The sequence below is a fragment of the Rhipicephalus sanguineus genome, chromosome 1 (genome assembly GCF_013339695.2).
Source record: "Rhipicephalus sanguineus isolate Rsan-2018 chromosome 1, BIME_Rsan_1.4, whole genome shotgun sequence".
In the NCBI taxonomy this organism is placed as follows: Eukaryota; Metazoa; Arthropoda; class Arachnida; order Ixodida; family Ixodidae; genus Rhipicephalus; species Rhipicephalus sanguineus.
The window spans coordinates 221,534,496-221,555,035 of record NC_051176.1 but is presented as its reverse complement, the minus strand read 5'-3'; the positions used below and the strand labels follow the sequence as shown (position 1 = coordinate 221,555,035).

The 20,540-nt window shown below is 46.6% G+C and overlaps 1 protein-coding gene across 1 annotated transcript in view; it reads left to right on the top strand.

Moving 5' to 3' along the window:
* LOC119372721 (neuropilin and tolloid-like protein 2) overlaps window positions 1–20,540 on the top strand; it is a 333,508-nt gene that overhangs the window by 304,364 nt on the left and 8,604 nt on the right. The window contains exons 8-9 of the mRNA XM_037643153.2: window positions 11,043–11,221; window positions 16,160–16,333. Coding sequence (XP_037499081.1) covers window positions 11,043–11,221; window positions 16,160–16,333 — 353 coding nt within the window. The remainder of the gene's footprint in view (window positions 1–11,042; window positions 11,222–16,159; window positions 16,334–20,540) is intronic.

The window sequence follows — 20,540 nt, the reverse complement described above, 5'->3', positions numbered from 1 at the left end:
ACGAATTGAAGCGAAAGATGGAGCGTCAATCACGCACAGACGTGAAGGGGAATTGCAAGTCTGCGAATGGTTGCACAGATCTGTTATAATCTCGTGAAACTGTGCAGTAAAGATTTCGTTTTCACGCCAACGGCGTTCACAGTCATAACTCAAACAGACTGGGTGACTATCTGTCGCTGCCCCGCCCTAAAGGGGATGCCAATGAAAATCATCAGCGATGATCTTCCTCTGTGAAAAGGGCTTCCGGTTCCATCAGTTTAATGCTCTCTGGAGAGGTCCGCACTAAACTAGACGACATTAGACGCGTCCGCATTAAAATGTGCGTCGCATACCGAGGACAAAAGCATGAACTGTGTTCAGTAGTGTCTTCACTGCCAGAAGCCGATTCCAATGAGACACGTGCCACCTCGGGCTAGAGGCGCCCCAAACCAACCACAGTGCGGAATTTGAATAACTTTCTATTAGCGCACGTTCACGTCACCCGCACTGAAATTCTTTAGACTACCAGTGCGAAACGGAGGTGGGAATTTCGTCGTTGCATGCGGCATCATGCCAGCACGCTCCGTACTTCCGCGAAACTCCTTGTTGAGCCGCGCTGTGGCTTCACTGCAATGCCTTCCTTGTCTAAAACACGTTGGCGGGCTAGTTGGCTTGCATCCGTGAGGAGTGAGTAAGCGCGACTAGACAGGGACGTAGAAAGAAAAGAGACAAGGACGCAGCGCTACTTTCAACTGATAAATTTATTTTCGCTCGAACCTTGTGCAGTGCACGAAACCACACAAAGTTTCAACGGCCAGCAATATCCGAGAACAGTAATCATTGAACTAAAGAGAGATAGAAGAAAGCTGGAAAGAAAAGGGGCTTAAACGAAATTAAAGTTTCTGGTTAGCTGCCCCCTTATGACGGGTTCTGTTCAACTCAGCGCGAGCTCAAAATCTATGACAGTGTTTATTTATTTATTTATTTATTTATTTATTTATTTATTTATTTATTTATTTATTTATTTATTTATTTATTTATTTGTCGAAGCTGTCGGACAATTGAGGCAAATAAATATTTATTTGCGGAGGGGTACCTACTACAAATCCCTTCCACCGCTACGAAAAATGTCTTTCAATGCGCACACTCGCAAACTTTCAGCTTGGCTTCGTTCCGCTAGGTGGTTGTAATGCGAATTCAATAACCGCCGTAGCTTGTTCAAAATGAGTATGACCAAGCGCGTTTGTCTTACGACGTCTCGTCGCGGAGCGTTAGACAGCGCCCTTTGCCTTTTTTTTTTTTAATTCCACCACGCCACGGAAAAATGAGAAAAAAAAAAGGCAACACAGAGGCAAAGCAGAAGCAAGTGCTGTGTGCCTCACTTTTTCATCGTCGGTACCGGTTCGTTTGCTATCCGTGTAACCATCGCCATTTCTGGGTCATAAGGAAGAAAGTAAAAGCGCTACCGTCAAGCTAATGGCATGTACATACTTCGACACACGAAGGGATCGATAAACCAGGGGATTTTTTTTTTGTTTCTTTGTTTTTTCTTTGGAAACGGACTTATTAAACACCGCCTCCGGCCGAGAGCGCAATTCTGCCACACCAGCTGTACGATGCTAGATGAGGCAGCCGACGATATTTGCGCGGCAAATCGTACAGTGTGATGTTGGCAATTTAACAAAGTTTGGCTAAATCAATTTCAGATTATTCCCTTAGGAACTCATACGTCTTAACTACGAAACTGAAATCGGAAAGAGATTACATACACATATCTCTATGGAAGGAAGACAAGGTCAAGGCAAGTCTTGCAGGCTAGCCCAGCGTATATAACTCGCTGCGGCCGTACGAACTACTTGGCTGAAAGTTTGCGGAAGTAGAATTTGTGCATTAGGCGAAGCGTTGTACATTAGGCGGCTGCGAAGATATCTGCGGAAAAATGAAGCGTATTTTGTGAAGAAAAAAAAGCGTAGAAGCATATGTATGGGACACGGTTGTCCGGTATTCTATAGCTATGTTTCACAGTGTGTGTGTGTGTGTGTGTGTGTGTGTGTAGAGAGAGGGAGAGAGAGTAAGAAAGGGGGAGTGAGTGAGAGAGAATGTTGAGGACCACGCAGCTTGCAATGGGACGTAAAGCGATAGAAGTAACATTAAAAGGCCCCTCACCACCTCGCGTTCAAAGACGAGGTAGTGGCTTCCTCCTCGCCTTCGCTACCCTTTCTACAGGCGATATCTCGCCCTCGCCACTCATTTTTTAAAAGCACGTGTACCATGTTAGCACGAAGCGTTGACCCCATCAAGATTTCGCGCTTGTCGGCTACACGCTGTTATCTCCGTTTGCGCGGTCGGAAACACAGAAAATGAAGTGAAATCAGTTGATCGCGTGCGATAGTCTTGGGAGGCAAGGAAGAACGTATGGGCGGCTGCATGGCAAATCAGTGCAGGAGACAATTCACATCTGATATTTCGCGTATATGGACCAATCGAAAGTATGTACTATATAGACGTCACGGAAATCACTGTTCTGCGTCACGAAGTGCGCCAGAAAGACGAGAAACGCCAGGAGAGAATATTGCGCTCGTCTTTTTTTTTTTTGTATTTTCAGAGGCTGGTGAGGGGCCCTTTAAGCGATCGGAGGACGACAGAATGGGTAAGGGAACAAACAGGGGTCGCAGATATCCTAGTTGACATCAAGCAAAAGAAGTGTACCTGGGCTGGTGACATAATGCGTAGACCAAACAACCTGGGAGCAGTAAGGGCAACAGAATCGTCACCAAGGGATGGGAAACGCAGTTGAGGTAGGCTGAGAGTTAGTGAACAAATCAAGAAGTTCGCAGGGACAGGGTAAACTGTAGATCATTGGGACAGCCTTTCGTCCTGCAGTGGTCTACGACAGGCTGAGAATTATAATATATATATATATATATATATATATATATATATATATATATATATATATATATATAATATATATAATATATATATATATATATATATATATATATATATATATATATATATATATATATATATATATATATATAATCAGAAGGGCCCTATATATTAGGGACGGGGGAATAATAATAATAATAACAATAATAATAATCATCATCATCATCATATGTGGGGCTTAACGTCTCAAAACCACGATATCATTATGAGAGACGCCGTAGTGGAGGGCTCCGGAAATTTCGACCACCTGGGGTTCTTTAACGTGCACCTAAATATAAGTACATGGGCCTCAAACATTTTGGCCTCGATCGAAAATGCAGACGCGTGAATAGAAACTTTGGAGTTCGAAGCGAATACAGTAAAACCTCGGTGATACGATCACGGCTCGTACAAATTTCGGCGTGATACGAATTTTCCTGTGGTCCCGGTGAAGTCCCATTAGCCTCCAATGTAATGGAGTAAGGTTGTTGCGAACCAATTTTCACCCCGCGACGTTTGATACGAACGCAGCGCAAAGGCAGGAACAAGTGCTGCTCACGCTGTCACGGATGACGCCGAAACCACGTGCGGGCGCCGGAATACTGGCTGCGGGGCCATAAGCGGTGCGTCGTTGCCTCCGAGATTGTGTGCACAAATCTTGGAGACTTTAATGCGTTTTCGTGTTTAGATGACAGATGGCGTTGGCGTGGCATTTGTCCTTTTTTCTTTCCAACGCGTCGACGCGCGCTGCTGTGCTCGAGGCAGCAGCGTCGTTGTACTGTGTTAACACGCGCCTGCCACGTCTATGCAAGCTATGTCCTCGCAATCAGACGTCCCATGAAAGGAGGACGAGGACCCCAAGAGACGAAATGGACGGTCTTGGTCTTGGCGAAGGCGTTAGGCGCCGCTACGTACGCGCACACCTACCAACTCCGACTTGCACGGGAGCGAAGTTTGAGAAAACCTCCCAGTTGTGCGGGCACGGCCGTAAATCTCCCGAAAAACACCCCCAACACCACTGCGATAAGAAGAAAGCAGCAACAAAGGACAGTGGTTCTGAAATTTCCTGGCGTTCATTTATCGCATGCAAAGTGCTTCTTACGTCACTTTCGCCGCAGTACTCAGGTGTCCTGCGGAAGAACTTATTTAGATTAGGAAGGGCGTACAAGCGATCACGGGTGACAACACATCTGTTTCAATAATTACACACGCGCGCACGCACGGTATATTTATGAGTACAAGTATGGTCGCTGACATCTAAAATCTTTACTGGCAATCAGTCAGAGCTGCTCATAACGTCGCTGCGGCCCTGAGAAACAACATAAATCAGAACATATGCCAACCTTCTATTATCGTATACTAATTTTCCATGTTTTCTGGTGATACGAATTTCGAATGATACGAATATTTTTGATGACATCGCGAGATTCGTATAACCGAGGTTTTACTGTAGTGATTTGATAGTTCGAATAGTGGCTGGAGTAGAATAGTAATAGGGCGCAAGTTATAGGCGGTAAAATACGTTACGCTTGAGCTTAAAAATGTAATCAATCGAGGTGCAGGTCATATGTACGTTTAACCTTAAGTGTGGCATTTAACCTTGAAGTAGGGCAACGTGCATGCTTTTGGTTAGGTGGTTTTACGGCAAAGCATGTCTACCCTGCAGTGAACCCACATTTACAGGGGGTCACATGCGGTCAAATATACGTTCGTTCATGTCGAATAATGTCGTCGCGAAGCATAGTCGAATACTATATATATATATATATATATATATATATATATATATATATATATATATATATATATATATATATAATATATATATATATATATATATATATATATATATATATATATATATTTGTAGTTGCAGCAAGGATATCACGCTGGCCCCGGTAGAATAAGGAACAAGAGAGAGTACGTAACACGTTGATTTTTCGCGGTATATGTACTGACGTTTCGTCTTTGTCAAAGTAACAAGTACATGTCAACGAGTTCACATGTACTTGACAAAGGCTGCTCTACCAACTGAAACGTCAGTAAATATACCGTGAAAAATCAACGTGCGTCGTAAAATATATATATTCTGCAGCTTTAGTCCTTATCATTTGTACGTGTTTTCTGCTGCTATCGCACAAGCGCCAGCGTGACTGCTGCGTGACATTCTTTAGCGATGCCAAAAAGTGATGTCGTAACATGCTGCGCTTGCAACGAACGAGAAGAACCGTGACGCGTGACGTCAGGCGAAAATGCTTACTGCACGCGTGACGTAAACCACCAAGGCTGGTATACCCACCTCTGGCCTCGAGAAACGCAATAGACGCACTGAATAGCATTCCAGTCTCATTGAAAAAAAAAAAGCAATGAAAATCGAAATCAGGCGACACGGTGAAATAAAACAACGCCACAAAACCCCCTAAAGTGTCGAATTCGGTACGAAAGAAGGCACAAAAAAGAAATGCGTCAAGCAGAAAGGCACGTCGAAGAAAGGAAGTCGTCAGGTGGAAAGTTTCTGCCAAGGAGAGCATTGCGACCATCGACTGAAGTTTTCCGAGCCGCGTGTTTTTCAGCAATGCGAGAAGAGGCTGCGCGAGTAGGCAGCGAACGCAACGCTGTATGGACGTCGCGCGGATGAGCTTCTAAAGACGCTCTTTTTTCTTTTTTTTTCCGCCGTCTTCTTTTACTCTTGCCTGTGTCTGCGGGGCGAGCACAGCTGAATCATGTCAAATAGGCTGTTCTATTCATTCGTGCCCGCTGTTTATTGGAATCGGGGAAACGCAGCAGGCTCGGCGGTCGCCAAAAAAAAAAAAATGGAAAGGGGTAATACTCAATACATAGCAGTACATCAGAGAGCGAGAGAGACGCGAGGGCGGGTGACGCAAAGCGAGAAACGAATCTCGTCGCAGCGGCCAAGGCGGCAACGCGTATTTTTGTTATTATTAATAATATTTATTTTCTGCTCTTCGCCGTCACTCACGGTCGCCCGAAGGCGGCGGCGGGGTTCTGGAGCGGTGCTTGCTTGCCCGCAGAACGTGGCGACGCTGATGAGCGACCCTTGATGAGGGCAGCCAAACTGCTCCTTCGCAGACTGATGCTGAAGCGAGCAGATACCGCCCGCAGCGGCCGCACACACGCACGCACACGGGGACGCTCTAGCGCGTACCGAGAAAAGGAAGCACAGGGGAGGGGGCGGTTGTGGCCCCGCGATACGGCGCCAAGGAGGAGCAGCCACTGGCTGCTGCGCGACGGCGAGACAAAGAAGACGAAGAAGAGCAGCGCCCAGCCGGGGGTTTCACGCGCTGGGCGCGCGCGGCAGACGAAGCAAGAAGCCGGCGGGGAGAAATGTTCCCGGTCATTAGGAAAAATCGACGCGGGCGCTCGCAAAAGGCCATCGTCGAGCACGTTGCTACCATTGCCGCCAGTGTCGCCCCCCGGAACGCGGCAGCAAAGAGAAGCTGCGGGAATTGAATCCTCATTGAGAAGAAGCTTTTAGGTACTTTCTTCGTCGAACGGGGAGCAACAAGGGTGGAGAGAGAGCGGCGGGGCCTTATCGCGCTCGCCGGGTTTTCTACAAAGCGAGCGGTTCGCGACCTCGTTTGAGCGTCGCACGGGCCCCGACAACGGCCGCCGCTGTCGTGGACCGCGGGCGCTGCGCGAGACGCACTCCCCGCCAGCCACGTCTATTATCTCGTCGAAGTCTGCACCGTTGTATAAACGACGCCGTGCCGTCGCCTCGTCTGGCGCACTTTAAAAGTGAAATCGCGTAAAGTTTCATCAATGCCGCCTCCGTTCAGTGCGGATCGCGTACACGCCTTCCTTTTCCGGCGAAAGCGTGGTGGGCGCGAAAGTAAAGTTGCGCAAAAAACGTGCAACAATACAGCGATAAAAGCGCCGGTAACAAACTAGGACCGCCTTGCTCAGTGATACCGAATGTACCTCTCACTCTCTCCCCTCAGAAAGCATTATTTGCAGAAAATTTTAAGTTGATGGTGCAGTACATGATGCCGATGTACACTGCTAATAAGGAACAGCCTGCAATGTGTTATTTGTGACTCATTTTATTTTTTGATGTTTAGCTATGGTGGTGGCAATCCTGCATTTGCCAACAGACGTTGGATCCAATGACGTACGCTTAGGGTAGCATAGTTTGACTCACTGATGTGGCTGCGCTCTCTACGACAAAAATTCTAGGCAGTTTCAGGAGTTTATACAAAACTTCTTGTTCGAGGTTTCTTTTTTTGCCCCGATGAAGACCTGCCCTTAAGGCATAATGCTTGGTGTGTATATGTATCTTATATGTGCTGTAAGTTCTGTGTTGTGTACGTATTCATGCAGGGTTTGGGGGAATCTGTTATCGTGTATCCAATGGTCACAGCTGGTCGTGACACCGTAGTGGAGACCGGTTTGCGGGAGGAGACGGGAGCGTTCTTATTACAAACTTGGAGACGTCTATATTAGGTGGTATGCATTCGATGTTGAGATCGCAGCCGACATAAGGGCCATCCCGGCCTAATGCCTCCTAAGCACAACGTCATCCGCCCTAGTAAAGTGAAGGGCGAAGGAGTGGGATAAGAGCAAGGTGGGATAAGGGCGGGATAAGAGCGCATGTGTCAACATATCCACAAGGTGGGACAAGAGCGCATGTGTCCCGCCGGAAAAAAAAAAAAAAACACCTTAATCGCTCGGAGTGAGTTGAGGGGCTGAGGTGGGAGGGTAATGGATAGCAGATCTGTATTAGGAGGGCAGTGTACTTGCTGGCCAGCAGCAAAGTTGTGAGGCTTCGCAGCATGGCCTTGAATACAGTGTACCGTGATGCAAGTAGCTCTTTTACGATGCATAGTGGGTATCGTATTGCAGATTTCCATCGCCTTGAGAACATTGTTGAGTTCTTGGATAAACCACTGAAGAATCGGCGATGTCTAGTTGTTTGATTATAGACAGCTTAGAGGTGGCTTCTTGTACAGTGTCGTGGATGGCTTAAAGTTCCATTCCCAGAGCACCTATTTCCGTAGATAATTATGTGGGTGAACGCTGACGAAATTGTGCTCTGGTAGTACTGAGGAATAATGTCCCCCCAATGGGGCTTGTAGGATAGGTGCATCTGTATGGACTTTTCATGTGTTAGCGCAGATGCATCGATGATATTGTGTTGGTCAATAATGCCTGTTGTATCGCTGCGTCGTAACTTTGTGGACGTATAAGTTGGGATGGTTGTGGATTCCCAGGGATGCATTGGATTGGACTGATTGTCAATCCGAAAGTCGCGTTGAAAATGAGTGTACAGCGCAGCGACAGCCGGCACAAGCTTTTTTTTTATTTCGCGTGCTTTTTCATGTTGTTAAATTAGCTTTTCAATTGTGTTGTGCTGGGCATGTTCCTGTATTGGTATCGGAGCGATGCGGGGTACAGCGCTGTGAATCTGCGATTAGTATCGCGGGTAATTGTTTCCAACTGTGCCTACTGCGCCAAAGTCGGCCGTCCAAACTATGCCTGGTACAGAATTCGTGGCTAGAAGGCTGCACGTACCAGCCGTCGAGCTGCGTCAGTACGAGCTCAAGCTGCTTTTCATGCAATGCGACGAATAAGGTGAAGTGTTTTTGTCGAACTCTACCTGACATTAGGGAGCCAGTGTTCGAGTTCATGAAAACACACTACTGTACCTTATCACATTCCCACATAATGGAGAGGAGGAATAAACTTTATTAAGGGAAACCAGCAGGTTTAAGTGGCCGGGCCTAGGCCTCCCAATCGAGAGAATGTTTTTTTAATATATTTTCGCTTCTCTCCTTTGCTGCTTTCAAGTAGACGTCGCCAACAAAAGGTGTACTGTTCTTTTTTCTGTTTTTTTTTTCTATTCTTTTTTTATGACCAAGGGGCTTCTTTTCCCCAGTTTCTGTTCGTGGAACGCTTTCCATCAAGGCAATTTTCTCTTTTTTTTCTTTTTTTTTCTTTTTTTTTTACAGAGCTGTCTTCACTAGCACTGCGGCAGTTCAGTCAGAGTCCCGTGGGATTGCGAAAGAATTAGATCCTTATCCCGTGGTATACCATAATATAGATCGCTTAGCAACACTGGTGGAACTCCTTGAAAGTTCCGTTACTGAATTGAATTATCATCATATTTTCATAATTGTTTTTAGATGCGAAGTATCTTAAGGCGGAGCTCAATCCGATGGTGGTGTGCGGCGTGACCACCCTTACTGCGCATGCGCATACCCTCTCCACATATCTCCTCTCCACTCCCCCTCACCATTCCCCCTGTCATCGACCCTCTCCCCTTCCCCTCTCCACTTTCCCTCTCCCATACCCCTCTCCACTTCCCCTCTCCCCTCCCCCTTTCCACTAGACATGCCGAAATTCTCTCCTGCGCAACGCCGCGATGAGCTCGAGCGCATGCGCGTCCCCTCCCCTTCTCTCTCCTCTCCTACGCTGCCCCCTCTCGCCCGCCTGTCGACCGCGTTCCCCGCTCGCCCTGTGAGAATTAACGGCCAGGCTAGATGGAAGATACGACGCGCGTAGCGTCACTCTTCGCGTTCCACGACGCGAGCTCGGTAGCATGCCCAACGAACGCCAACGGAACGCGATCGTGCAAGTGCTCCGGCTTCGCATCTACTCATGGTCCCCTTTAGCGGGAGATGGTTAATTTTTACTGACGTTAATATACATTGCGTGAAAGATGTATAAAATGATGTTCAAACGCCCTCCGTATTAGTTATATTTTGCTTTTCATCTGTTGTACTTTTTCGGTTCAACTTGTGTATTAGCAGAGTAGCTCGTTGCGTCATTAACATTCGAGTAAGGTCAATGCATTCGCTTACGCGCACGATCTCTACGGCCGCGCATGATTCCTCACAGACCCAACTCACAGTGGTCGCGGAGCGATTGTAACGCGATTTCATTGTTTGCCTCCCCGAAGTCTCGAACGTGTGTGTTTTGCCGGCCAATAATAGACGACGCTTACATGCCCATCTGTACCGGCACTGCAGATATCCTCACGAGTGGCTCTGTTCTCATCGAAATTATGCAATGAAAGAACACAAAAAATATGTACACTTGAACAAAATATCAATTCCTTGCCTTTTTTCCCCAAGGATTTGGCGAGCCTAATCTATCGGCCTTTCGCTGAGTAAACCGAGCAGATGCAACACCTTGTCTATGGGTTGTTGGCAGATCCCGAAAAATGTGTCACAGTAAATTGGGAGCGGGTTTCACGGTAGCACTCTCCACGGCTGATATGGTGGGAGAACATTACGTAACGCTGAGCATATAAAAAGCCAAGTTGTTGGAGTGTATGGCATTTGTATCGGTGTCATGCGGCAAAAACGCATTCGGCCTCATTCTCAAAGTCAAGAAAAAAAAGGTGCCCGTGTTCGAAATTCTGCAGAACGCGATGCAGAGCTTGAACGGTATCGTCATGTCATGCTATCGCGAAGTCAAACGACAAAAAAAAGAAAAAAAGAACGCTTGCGCGTTTGCTGGCGCGCAGCATGAAATGAAATATGACTTCACACATCCATTGCCTCTGTCAAAACCTAACTAAATGCAGACTGCAAAAAACTGCCTTGGATCTGAAGTTTGCTCCAGCGGATTCTCGAATTTACACATCATAAGAATTGCTTAGATGTCTCCATAGTTTTTCTTTTGTGTGTGTGTGTGTATGCGGAAGGGTCTTTTTTGTATTCTTAATCTGCCCCTGAGCGAAGCATTTATCTTGCGACCCGTGTCTCTGAGGCGTTCGGAGTTTGCCGATTTTATTGAACCGCCTGGAAACTAAAATGTTTCATTGGACAAGTATTTCTGGACCGTATGTCAGGCCCGTAGCTGGCTTGGACGGCAACGCGAGCTTTTCTGAAGTTGCTGAAGTTGTCCGTCGTCTGTGGCCGCTTGCGATCGTGCTGTGCCCTCACGATATTGCGCGACCAGTGTTCAGTGTTTCACTCGACCCTTCGTTCCCACATACGACAGAAACGTATCTGCTGGTTGACCTTCTCGTCTACACTTTCTATCCTTTTTTTCTCATTACACGCGCACTCCGCAGTGCCGAATCATGGGCTCCTATTAAACAACACTTATGCTGACATAAGTTGATAATTTAACACAGTTATGTAAACCGTGCGGCGGATTCAACGCAGGCTCGAATGTCGGCGTGGTTCTCTCGATGAAGCACATGGTGGTGATCCTGGTGGTGTTCTCGGCCTTGGTAGTTGGAATGTGCGCCTCCATCGGCATAACCTGCCACAACAAGATCCAGGAGCGTCGGCGCCGGGAGCGCGAGTACAAGCTGCGGCGCTCCAAGGAGGCTTCCGTCGAGGTAAGCGCTGATCCTCCAGTCAACTGGGAAGAGACCTGTTTCCGCTATCTGCCCGCAGAGTAGCGACAACACCATTCTCACACTGCATGAAAACGTCCATCGCTGTATACAGCCAACATTTTAGTATTCCCGGTGTGAAATTCCAGGTGAAAACTGTACGTTTTACGTCTTACGGCGAAGCATCGCAAGACCAAAAGTAAGGTAGCTAGACGCACAAAAGCTGGCTTCAAAACAGTAGGACGTTCATCAAACAGCAATGCGCCTTGCACTTGCACCTATATTGTATTGGATGCCTCAAGTGCGGATGGTTCCGGTCTAGCTTTACTGCAGGACTAAGAAGAAGAAAAAAAAGGATCTGCAAGGTGATTACTACACGCATGCACTACATAAGCCGTCAGAATAAACCTAACCCAGTCAGACTCACAAAAAAAAAATTATATTTTTTTTTGTGAGTCTGTCTGGGTTAGGTTTATTCTTTTTGTGAGCACAGATTCACCGAAATTCTACTCAGCGGAAGTCACTCAGACTCATACTAACCTGTCGGCATGAGTCGTAGTTAAAAAATTTATTGGTAAGCTTGCTGGCCTCTGATGCCCTATCACGAAGTTCACGTGATATAGTTTCATCAGTGAAAAGGAAAAAAATCAGTGAGACTGGTTGATTACACACAAAATACTAGCCAGCTGCAGTCGCACGCTGCGATTAAAGCCTCTTTAAATAAGAAAGTGCGCAATGAGGCGCGAACACTTCGCATTTTAATTTCGAGGCGGTTCCACTCCTCGCGAACATACTTATTTTCTTTGTAGACCGCACCTCGTGTGACACAATTAAGCTGTGGGTTCTTCAGAAAATGTTGGCAATGTAACAGAATGGCCTTTTTGTGTATGTGTCTATACGATGCATATCAGTTCAACGAGCTTTCCTTTTTTGGTTTTTTGAATACGAGAACATCGCTCCAAGAAAACGCTACTGTTTGTCGCACAAAACATCAACAGTGGCTGAAGTTACCACTTTGAGAGCTGCAAGATCCTACTTTTTGTCATATTCCATTCATCTGCAACTGGGGGACGTTATGTGACCATAAAGCAGCCATGAAAGCACTAAAAAAGCTTACTGTATTTTTGGTGTGGCAGTTCATGGTGCTCTCTCCCTAAATTCCTAAAACAATGACTTTTGCAGTGTTTTCCGGTAATGATAACCGCTTAAGATTAATTCCCACCTATACTCAGAGTTGCGACAGGTGATAAGAAGCGCTTCTATGCACACTCACCGGGGCACTGTGGGCGCTTCTGAGGGGGCGTTATCGGGCGCTCTCATAATAACGGCGGTTCCTTCGCAGCCGTGTAATTTGGATGGTTGTTTTAGGCCTTTGAATAACGCACTTACACCCCATCACGTCCTCCCTAGCCAACACGTATAATCTCTCAATGCCTTGCGCTCACTTTTCTTTTTTTTTTTTTTTTTGTCTGGAGTACTGTAGAAGAGCTAAGGTTTTTTTTTTTTTTTTTGCTGTTGTTTTCTCTGTTTGTGGGGGCTCTGGATATTTTTAATTAAGCAGGAGCGCAGATTACTCGTGCTGTTTTCTTTTGTGGTCCAGTTCTGTTGCGAAATGTCTGTTAAAAATAGTAATGCGTGTAATCTATGTACTATACGGTTTTTGTGTGTTTTTGAATTAGAGGCGTGAATACAACTTTTGTTCTGCATTCTTGAAACTCTCTTCTTTCCTTCTTTCTTTCTTTCTTTCTTTCTTTCTTTCTTTCTTTCTTTCTTTCTTTCTTTCTTTCTTTCTTTCTTTCTTTCTTTCTTTCCGTGATGTTGTCATCTTCATGTCGACATCAAGTCAGCTTCGCATCCTCTGTTTCCAATGCTTCTCTCGTTTTCTTCTTCACTACAGCGAAAAAGCCAATCTCCGCGTGGTAGTCAGCTACTGCTCCATTTTCCCTCTTTCAGATCAGAATTTGCCGCTGTTGCAAAGGTGCGGTCTGCGAACTCGTAGAAGGTTAGAGAGGTTCTTCACTTCACTACGCGACCCAAATACTGGTGCCCCATACTCCTTCGAAGGCGCACGCGGTTTCTTCCGAGCAGCATACCTCGTAGGTTTCCTGAGGTAGATTCCCACTGCGTCACCTTGCTGACGTTGTCTCGGATTCCTCTGTGACCACGTAACCGAAGCAAGTTACTGGACTCTAAACTCGGCGATGTGACATTCGAGTGCGAGAGTCGCGATGACATCCACGAGAGGCGCGATGACAGATCACCTGTCGCTTCCAGTAAGCATTCATTTCTTTCCGGTGAGCAGAGCGCTGCGCCCGTGGTCTGTTCCCTTCAGCGACAGACTGTGGTCTCCTTTTATAGGTGTGGGTAGTCGCCCGGCTACATAGCACTTTGATATGTCTTCAGATACACACTCCGCGAAGCTCTTGTCGCACAGTACTGCTGCCTCTAAAACTAGGTATCGAAATTTTGGGGTGCAGATTGGTGCATAAAATAGCGCCTCTGCATTTTTTTTTCCTGGTTGGCATAGGGTTTCTTTCTGCAATAATATATTTGGAATAAACGAGCCCACGTCTCAACTCCCAAACGCATCGTTAATTTGAACACAGGGCCCATCTCATGAAAGCCTTCCTCAACAATGAGGGTTCTTGTTTTCAGGGTGTGAGACAGGCAGCCGAGGAAATGCACTCTGTCTCGGCGTAGAGCCTGTCCATTTCCCTATAAGTTATCTGATCAAATGCTTCGCTAGGCACTAAGCAGCCACACCAGGAACACATGGACAACACATTCTGCTTACGACAAGCGCAAAATGGAGACTTTTGAGCAGTGCGTTTACGAAGGTAAAATATATTTTTCTTGCAAGATTTACATGAAAGAGAGAAACTTTATGTATGGTACGACGCCTTCTAAACGCCGCTGGGAGTTCGCATACACAAAAACAACTTCAGCCCAGGCTGCGAAATAGATGTTATTGCTTCCTCGCTGAGGCATGCTGCCTCGACTAGTTTGTAAATTAGCTTAAAATGTTTCTTCATTGAGGCTTAATAGTCGAGAAATGTGGTCTTCATATGAACACGTTACGCTATTTTTCGAGTCTACGCCATTTTCTTACAGGTAACTGTGACAAAACATGTATGCGCATCGGTAATGCATCCCTGCGCTTTGTATAGTCTATGTACTGCATATGAGCAGAGTTAGAACGCGGAATAATGCGCGTATACAAGAGTACACATGGGATCAGCTGTTGTTTACCGAGAGTATACGGCGCTTTACTGGTCGCCTGTCCTAGCATTTTATTCCACAGCGCACTTAAACATATACAAAGCGAAATCTCACCACCGCAAGTTTCACCGACGTAGACAAGATCCCTGGTTTCGACGACAAATATAGCATGCTATAGGGCTTTCTTTTTTTTGTCCTCGATAGTTTCATGCACGCTCAAGGCAGAATTTATGCCTGTGCACCCACGTACACACGTTCTATTAAAAGGGAAGCTTATTGCTAAATTTTACCTTCATCACCTAAAAGATGCATGCGGAGCGAATGAGCCGTTCTTTTTTTTTTTTCTTGGCATAAGAATCATTCCACCTTCAGTGAACGCAAAATGTAACTATAAGAAAAGCACTTTGTGAGGCACTTAGTCTTAAATTCCACTGAACAGGTGAAAGGAAATATTGCTACATGTATATCTGTATGAAACTACTCTGGCGCTTGTAAATACGAGAAAATAACAAACGTGTCAATAACTCTTTCCACCAAGCAAGTACGATAATGGCTAAGCAAACAGACTGTATTGCAGATTATATGCGGTTGTCATCTTTCTTTAATTTTGTTTTTCTTTGCAGTGTTTTCTATTTCTATCACGAGCATATCTCTAAGCCAGATGTTGGTATATAGCTGGCGCTGTCACGGGAGTCCTATCTGTCGAAGCCAAGCAGAGCCCGGAAACATCCAATTATTCTTACTCGCTCTAGTGGCAACGTGCATGGCTCAACCAGAGCACTCAACCCGTTATCAGAGGAGCTGACGCTGCCAGTTGTTCGGGCATTTTTATTCTTGTTTATAACGGGGTGTACTTTTTTTTTATCATGAGCACAATAACAAAAAAAGAACTCAACCGCGTCCACTCGTATTTCTGAATAGCATCTTTGAGAAGAAATAATCGGAGGCCCTATAAGAAATAATCAGTGGAAATTATCACCTTATAGCATCGCCTTATGTAAAGCACGCGTTCTCATGTGCATACAGCCAACGTACGTCGCATACAGTTATGTGGCTGTGTTAGAACCAAAGTGCATATGGGTCTGCTACAACAAAATAGTCAAGGCTAAGCCCCGCTACAGTCAATTTAAAAAATAGATATATAAACCGGGATAATACACGCATATAAGCTGAAGAAATATAATGATTTCGACCTGCCGCGCAGACTCAGTACATGTGGTATTCTTCACTTGAGCACGAGGTATCGGGTTCGACTCCTGGGTGAGGCGGCTGTATTTCCACTGGGGCGGAATGCAAAGGTTTGGGTGCACGAAAGAACTACAAGTGACTGTAATTAACTTGAAGCCATCTAGGCCATTTTTATTAGTTGCCAGCCAAACGTCGCAGAGACAAACCAACCAAAGCAGGTATCGCGACACGTTCTCGTCGACACAGTCTAACTATTCAGTATCCGCCACGAAAAACAGTTTCAAGGACCGATCGAATGCTGACCGCGGTTGTCGTGTGTTGCGTCTGCGCCTTCTTTCGTCCTCGTTTTGAATGCGCCTTTGTTGCTCCAAGTTGAACCTTGCAATACCAACTTCTCCAGTCGTATATCCGTAGCCGTAAGTTGGTGATGCAAGATGCTGGCATTCCTACTACTCTTCATCACGGGCGCGCTTGTGAAGCCGTGCCTGCGAAAGAAAGCCGTTCCTCGCGCACATTGAAAGGTGCCCTCCGCAGGTGGGTCTTGACCTATCCGCCGGAAACCTGGAGGCAGCGCTGGCGCTGCAAGCAGCTGAAATCGGCGCGCGCCGAGCTGGTGGAATGCCACCTAGCGCACCTGCAGCGACGACTTTGGTGGGACCCACGGTGCTACGACCCGAAGACGACGACAACGGCTGCTACGTGCCCGAGGTATGGCCGCCTGCACTAGGTCACTTCACAAAACAAGTTCTATATTCACAAAGCATTCGCTTTGTGAGTGTTCCTTGCCATTGGCCACTAACCTATACGTTAATGGTACGCAGTGCGTTAGGATTGATTTGAGTTTTATCTTGCGAAGAGCTCTAATGCAAGAACTTTCTGTGAAGGGTATCTTGAAGGGCCAATTGGTACGTAGGTGTTACTTCGATGCTGTGGCGTGCTTCTTCCCCTTCTGTCTCGTTTTCGAGCTGTTTTTAACAGCGAAGCAGTTTAGCAAATCGTTCCTTGTGAGTCGATCGCAGAAAACTGTCATCTTAACCCTCTGACACGCTATATACACAATGGTGTACACCATTTGTTTTTGCCGTTTGTAGCGACTAGGGGCTAAGACAGGGCAAGATACATTGAGCTTTGGATGAGATGAACCTCCTGCGTAATAAATTTGTATTCATTTAAATTCATTTTGTAGTGTATACTGTTGTACATGAGCAGTTTGCTGAAGGCACGTTACACTGTTCGACGATTCGTTCGACGTGCTCCTTCCCGGGAGCAACGTCAAAAGTATATTTTTCCTTTTCTCCAAATGAACACACCCGAAAACGAATTTGCACTATATTTCTGGCGTAAGAGTTAATTCTGTTAATGCAAAAACGCAGCATGAATGACTTCACAATAAATAGATATTTAATTACAACTGCATTAGAAATTAATTACTATAACATACATAAATTAACGCAGTAGGATATTATTTTTGTTGCAATGGTATATCGAGTGCCTTGAAATAACGTTGTAGCGATTTGGCGCATTTACACAGTTCTTCTTAGGTGGCGTCGGAAAGGGTTAAAGGGACACTAAAGGCAAAGAACAATTTATGTCATAGTGAAAGCTCAACGTATGACAATGTCTAAAACGGCAGTGTTATCAACAGCAGTGCCCTGCTTACCGAGAAATTAAGCTAAATGTATCACATGATGAGCGCCACGAGTGGGACATTTTGTAAGTGATCCCGATGACGTGGGAGAGTCTGAATACAATTAATCACTAGTAATCAAACAAGCTGCAATAAAAAAAGAACCTTCCGTGCATCAAGAGACGTAATAAAATGCTGCTTGTTCGTTTCTGTTTGATTCATGGAAAAAAGAACCTCTTTCGCGTTGCCATGGGGAATGGCGCGCGTGGTTCAAAAGTTCCGTTTTCGCCGAACTGCGCTTCACCCGGCGCCCTGCTTCGCTCACGCGGTCGCGTCTCATTGGTAGTTTCGGTATCGCGTACTGCCGCGTGTGTTTTGCGCGCTCGTGAAAGTCGCTCTGACAGAAAGTTCGACAAAATACCGCATGCATGTGATGTTGCCGGATGCCCGAATGGTGCACGCCTCCAGAGCACGCCGCCGCGCAGTAAAGGCGGGCAACGTTGGGCACGGCAACAGTGACGTGCGAAATACCGCTTTCAGGCGGGTTATTTGAAGTGCGCTAACGCAATGCGGACCACTAAAACGTGATTTTATTTCAAAATAAGCACTTCCTTGTAATAAAAGTAGCACTGCGAGGTTTCTGGACCGCTATTTCAACAATCAACGTCGACTTAATATTTGCCTTCAGTGTCCCTTTAATGGTATGTGCCATTGTGCGGCTACCTGAGAACGAGTACAGAGAGAGAGAGAAAGAAAGAAAGAAAGAAACATAGAGACAGAGAAGGAGAGAAATTCTTGCAGAAAAATAAATCTTAACGAGGCGGGATTCGAACCCGCGTACCCTCGATCCGAAGGCGAGCGTCCTAACCACTCGGCTATCCAGGAACGCCATCCGTGCGTCACATAAAGGGGGCGGGAAAGGTTAGTAGCGTGAGGAGGAGAGATGGGAAGCTGAGTAGGAGGGGAAGGAGAAGAGGAGAGAGTAAATCGTAGCACAGAAGCAATGAGAAAGACAGAAAGAGACAGAAAGAAATGCAGAAAGAAAAACAAAGAGACACAGAGAACATCAACGAGATAGTCACTTTTATATTATCTTTTGTGTAACGCTTTCACACACTACCCTTTGCTTTTTTAGTATATTTTGCGTTTCTGTGTTCGTGTGTTCACTTACATCTTCTGTAATAACCAATATTTCACCTATGTATATGTATCTCTATTTTGTACATGCTGTATTGCCCCCCTTACACAATGCCCAACGAACTAGCTCGGTATGTACCGCGCTATTACAAGCTAAGTTCTATATTTATTATTTACAGAAACAGAAATGCAGCAATGGTTGACTTCAGAAAGAACAAGAAGTGATTGAGACGCCACTTTTGTAAACAAAACAAAGCGGATGTTCACCACTAGCTGCACCTCATAGCTGGATCTTGTTACGCTGGTCTGCGCGACGCACCTTTGATATTCACCGGCATGGCGATTCACTTCACGCGGACGTTCGTTCTCCTCCGCAGTCGGTCATCACATGTCTTTTCGGCGACCCTCTTCAAAACTTGTCACTGTCATCTCTTGATACTTAACTCACAGCACTAGATCCTCAAACAACACGTCTTCTGCGGTCGAGCGAACGATTCTATCACTAGAACGACATAGCTTCTTCGCTCCCCACTGACTGACTCTGCTCCCACGCGCTTGCTGCGCTTGGTGTATCGGCTCGCGCCTGGGTTCGGGAAGGTGCATATGATTCGTCTGTGCGTAGCACAGCGAAAGCTGGGGAAAGGGCGAGATCCTCTCACCGATTCGTCTGCGGAATCAGACGGCGCCGCTGGTTCGGCTTTGCTAGAGTCACTGTATATGCTACCTTTAGGTAGCAGAGTTGCGCATAGGTCCGGCTAGCAACCACAGCTATGCGGTGAAGTCGCACTTCGTTCTTGCAGGCGACATGCCTTCCGTGTCGCCGATTAACCTGTCTGGCGTGTCGAAGACCGGCGATAAACATTGGCTGTCGATGGCTAGTGTTAATTCAGTTCGCTGCAGCGGCGGCGTCGAGAAATAAAAAAATTGGCCCAAGCGGCAGCTTCTCCGCAATGCATGGTTGCTAGCGGTGTTGGAAGACAGATGCGCAACTTTGCTAGCTAAAGGTAGCATATACAGTAACTCTAGGCTTTGCTTTCTCGAATATCCCGATCTTTCGCGTTCATTGGCTGTGTCGGTGGCGTCTTCTGCGGAGAGGGTAAGAGGCGCGCGGGCGCGCTCCCGGCGCCTTTTTATACTTGTTGTTTTCGATGCGCGCGCTCTGTCGCGCACGAACCGTCGGCGCCAGGCTTTCATGCCGTGGTTCGAAATCGGCGACGTGCGCTTAGTTAAGCGCTCGTTCGTGACAAACATCGTGCACAAGTCCACTTTCGTAGAGGCCCGCGCCTTTCCTGCAGCTGCCAGTGCAGAATTAGTTGTCTGGCACCCGCACGAAGGGGAAATAGCAGCCGCGAACTTCATTCATCTCCTCACAGCAAAGCTGTGCAAAGCGCTGTCGTCTGTTCGGCTTCCCGCACGTACTGTCGGCGGCGCCCGCTAGGTGGCTATCAGTGGCGCCTCTATAGGCGGTGCACAAGGCGTATAGCTCATAGCGTGGCTGTGTACCCCCGAGGAGGAAGCCGCGCATCTCGACGCTAGACGTGTCGGTCGACGGGGAGTACGAGCGGTGACGGATCCGTGCTTCGCTGTGCCAAGCTTTGCGCGACTTAAGGGCGAGACAGACGGTACGATTTTTCATGCGATTCGACGTCCGACACGGCGGACGGGAAACCGGAATGGTGACATTTCATAGCATCGTACAGCCACCATTCCCTCTCCCCCACCGCGGCGTCGGCCGTCGGATCGCATGGAAAATCGGACCGTCTGTCCCCCGCTTTATGCGAACTGCCCGCATTTTTTTCATCGGGCTAACCGTGAATACGGGCTCTGTTTCTTTTCTCTTTATTTTGCCCACCATGTCCTCAAAACTAATCAACGACTCGTGAACAGCCTTTCAAAGAAATCCGCCTTTCATGCAAAGCTGATCCGTCCAGTCAGCTCATTTTATTTTGATCTGTGCTTCCGAACTTATCGCAATACATTTAACTGAATAGATTTGAATTGAGTTTATTGCAAAAATGTAACAGTGTTGCGGGAGACAAGGGAAAAGAAGCTGATTAAACGGCTTGATATTTGCCCAGCCACCCTACACACACTTCGGCATAATTAACGGTAGTCGCAACAAGAAAAGTATGCACAGTTCATCGTGCATGG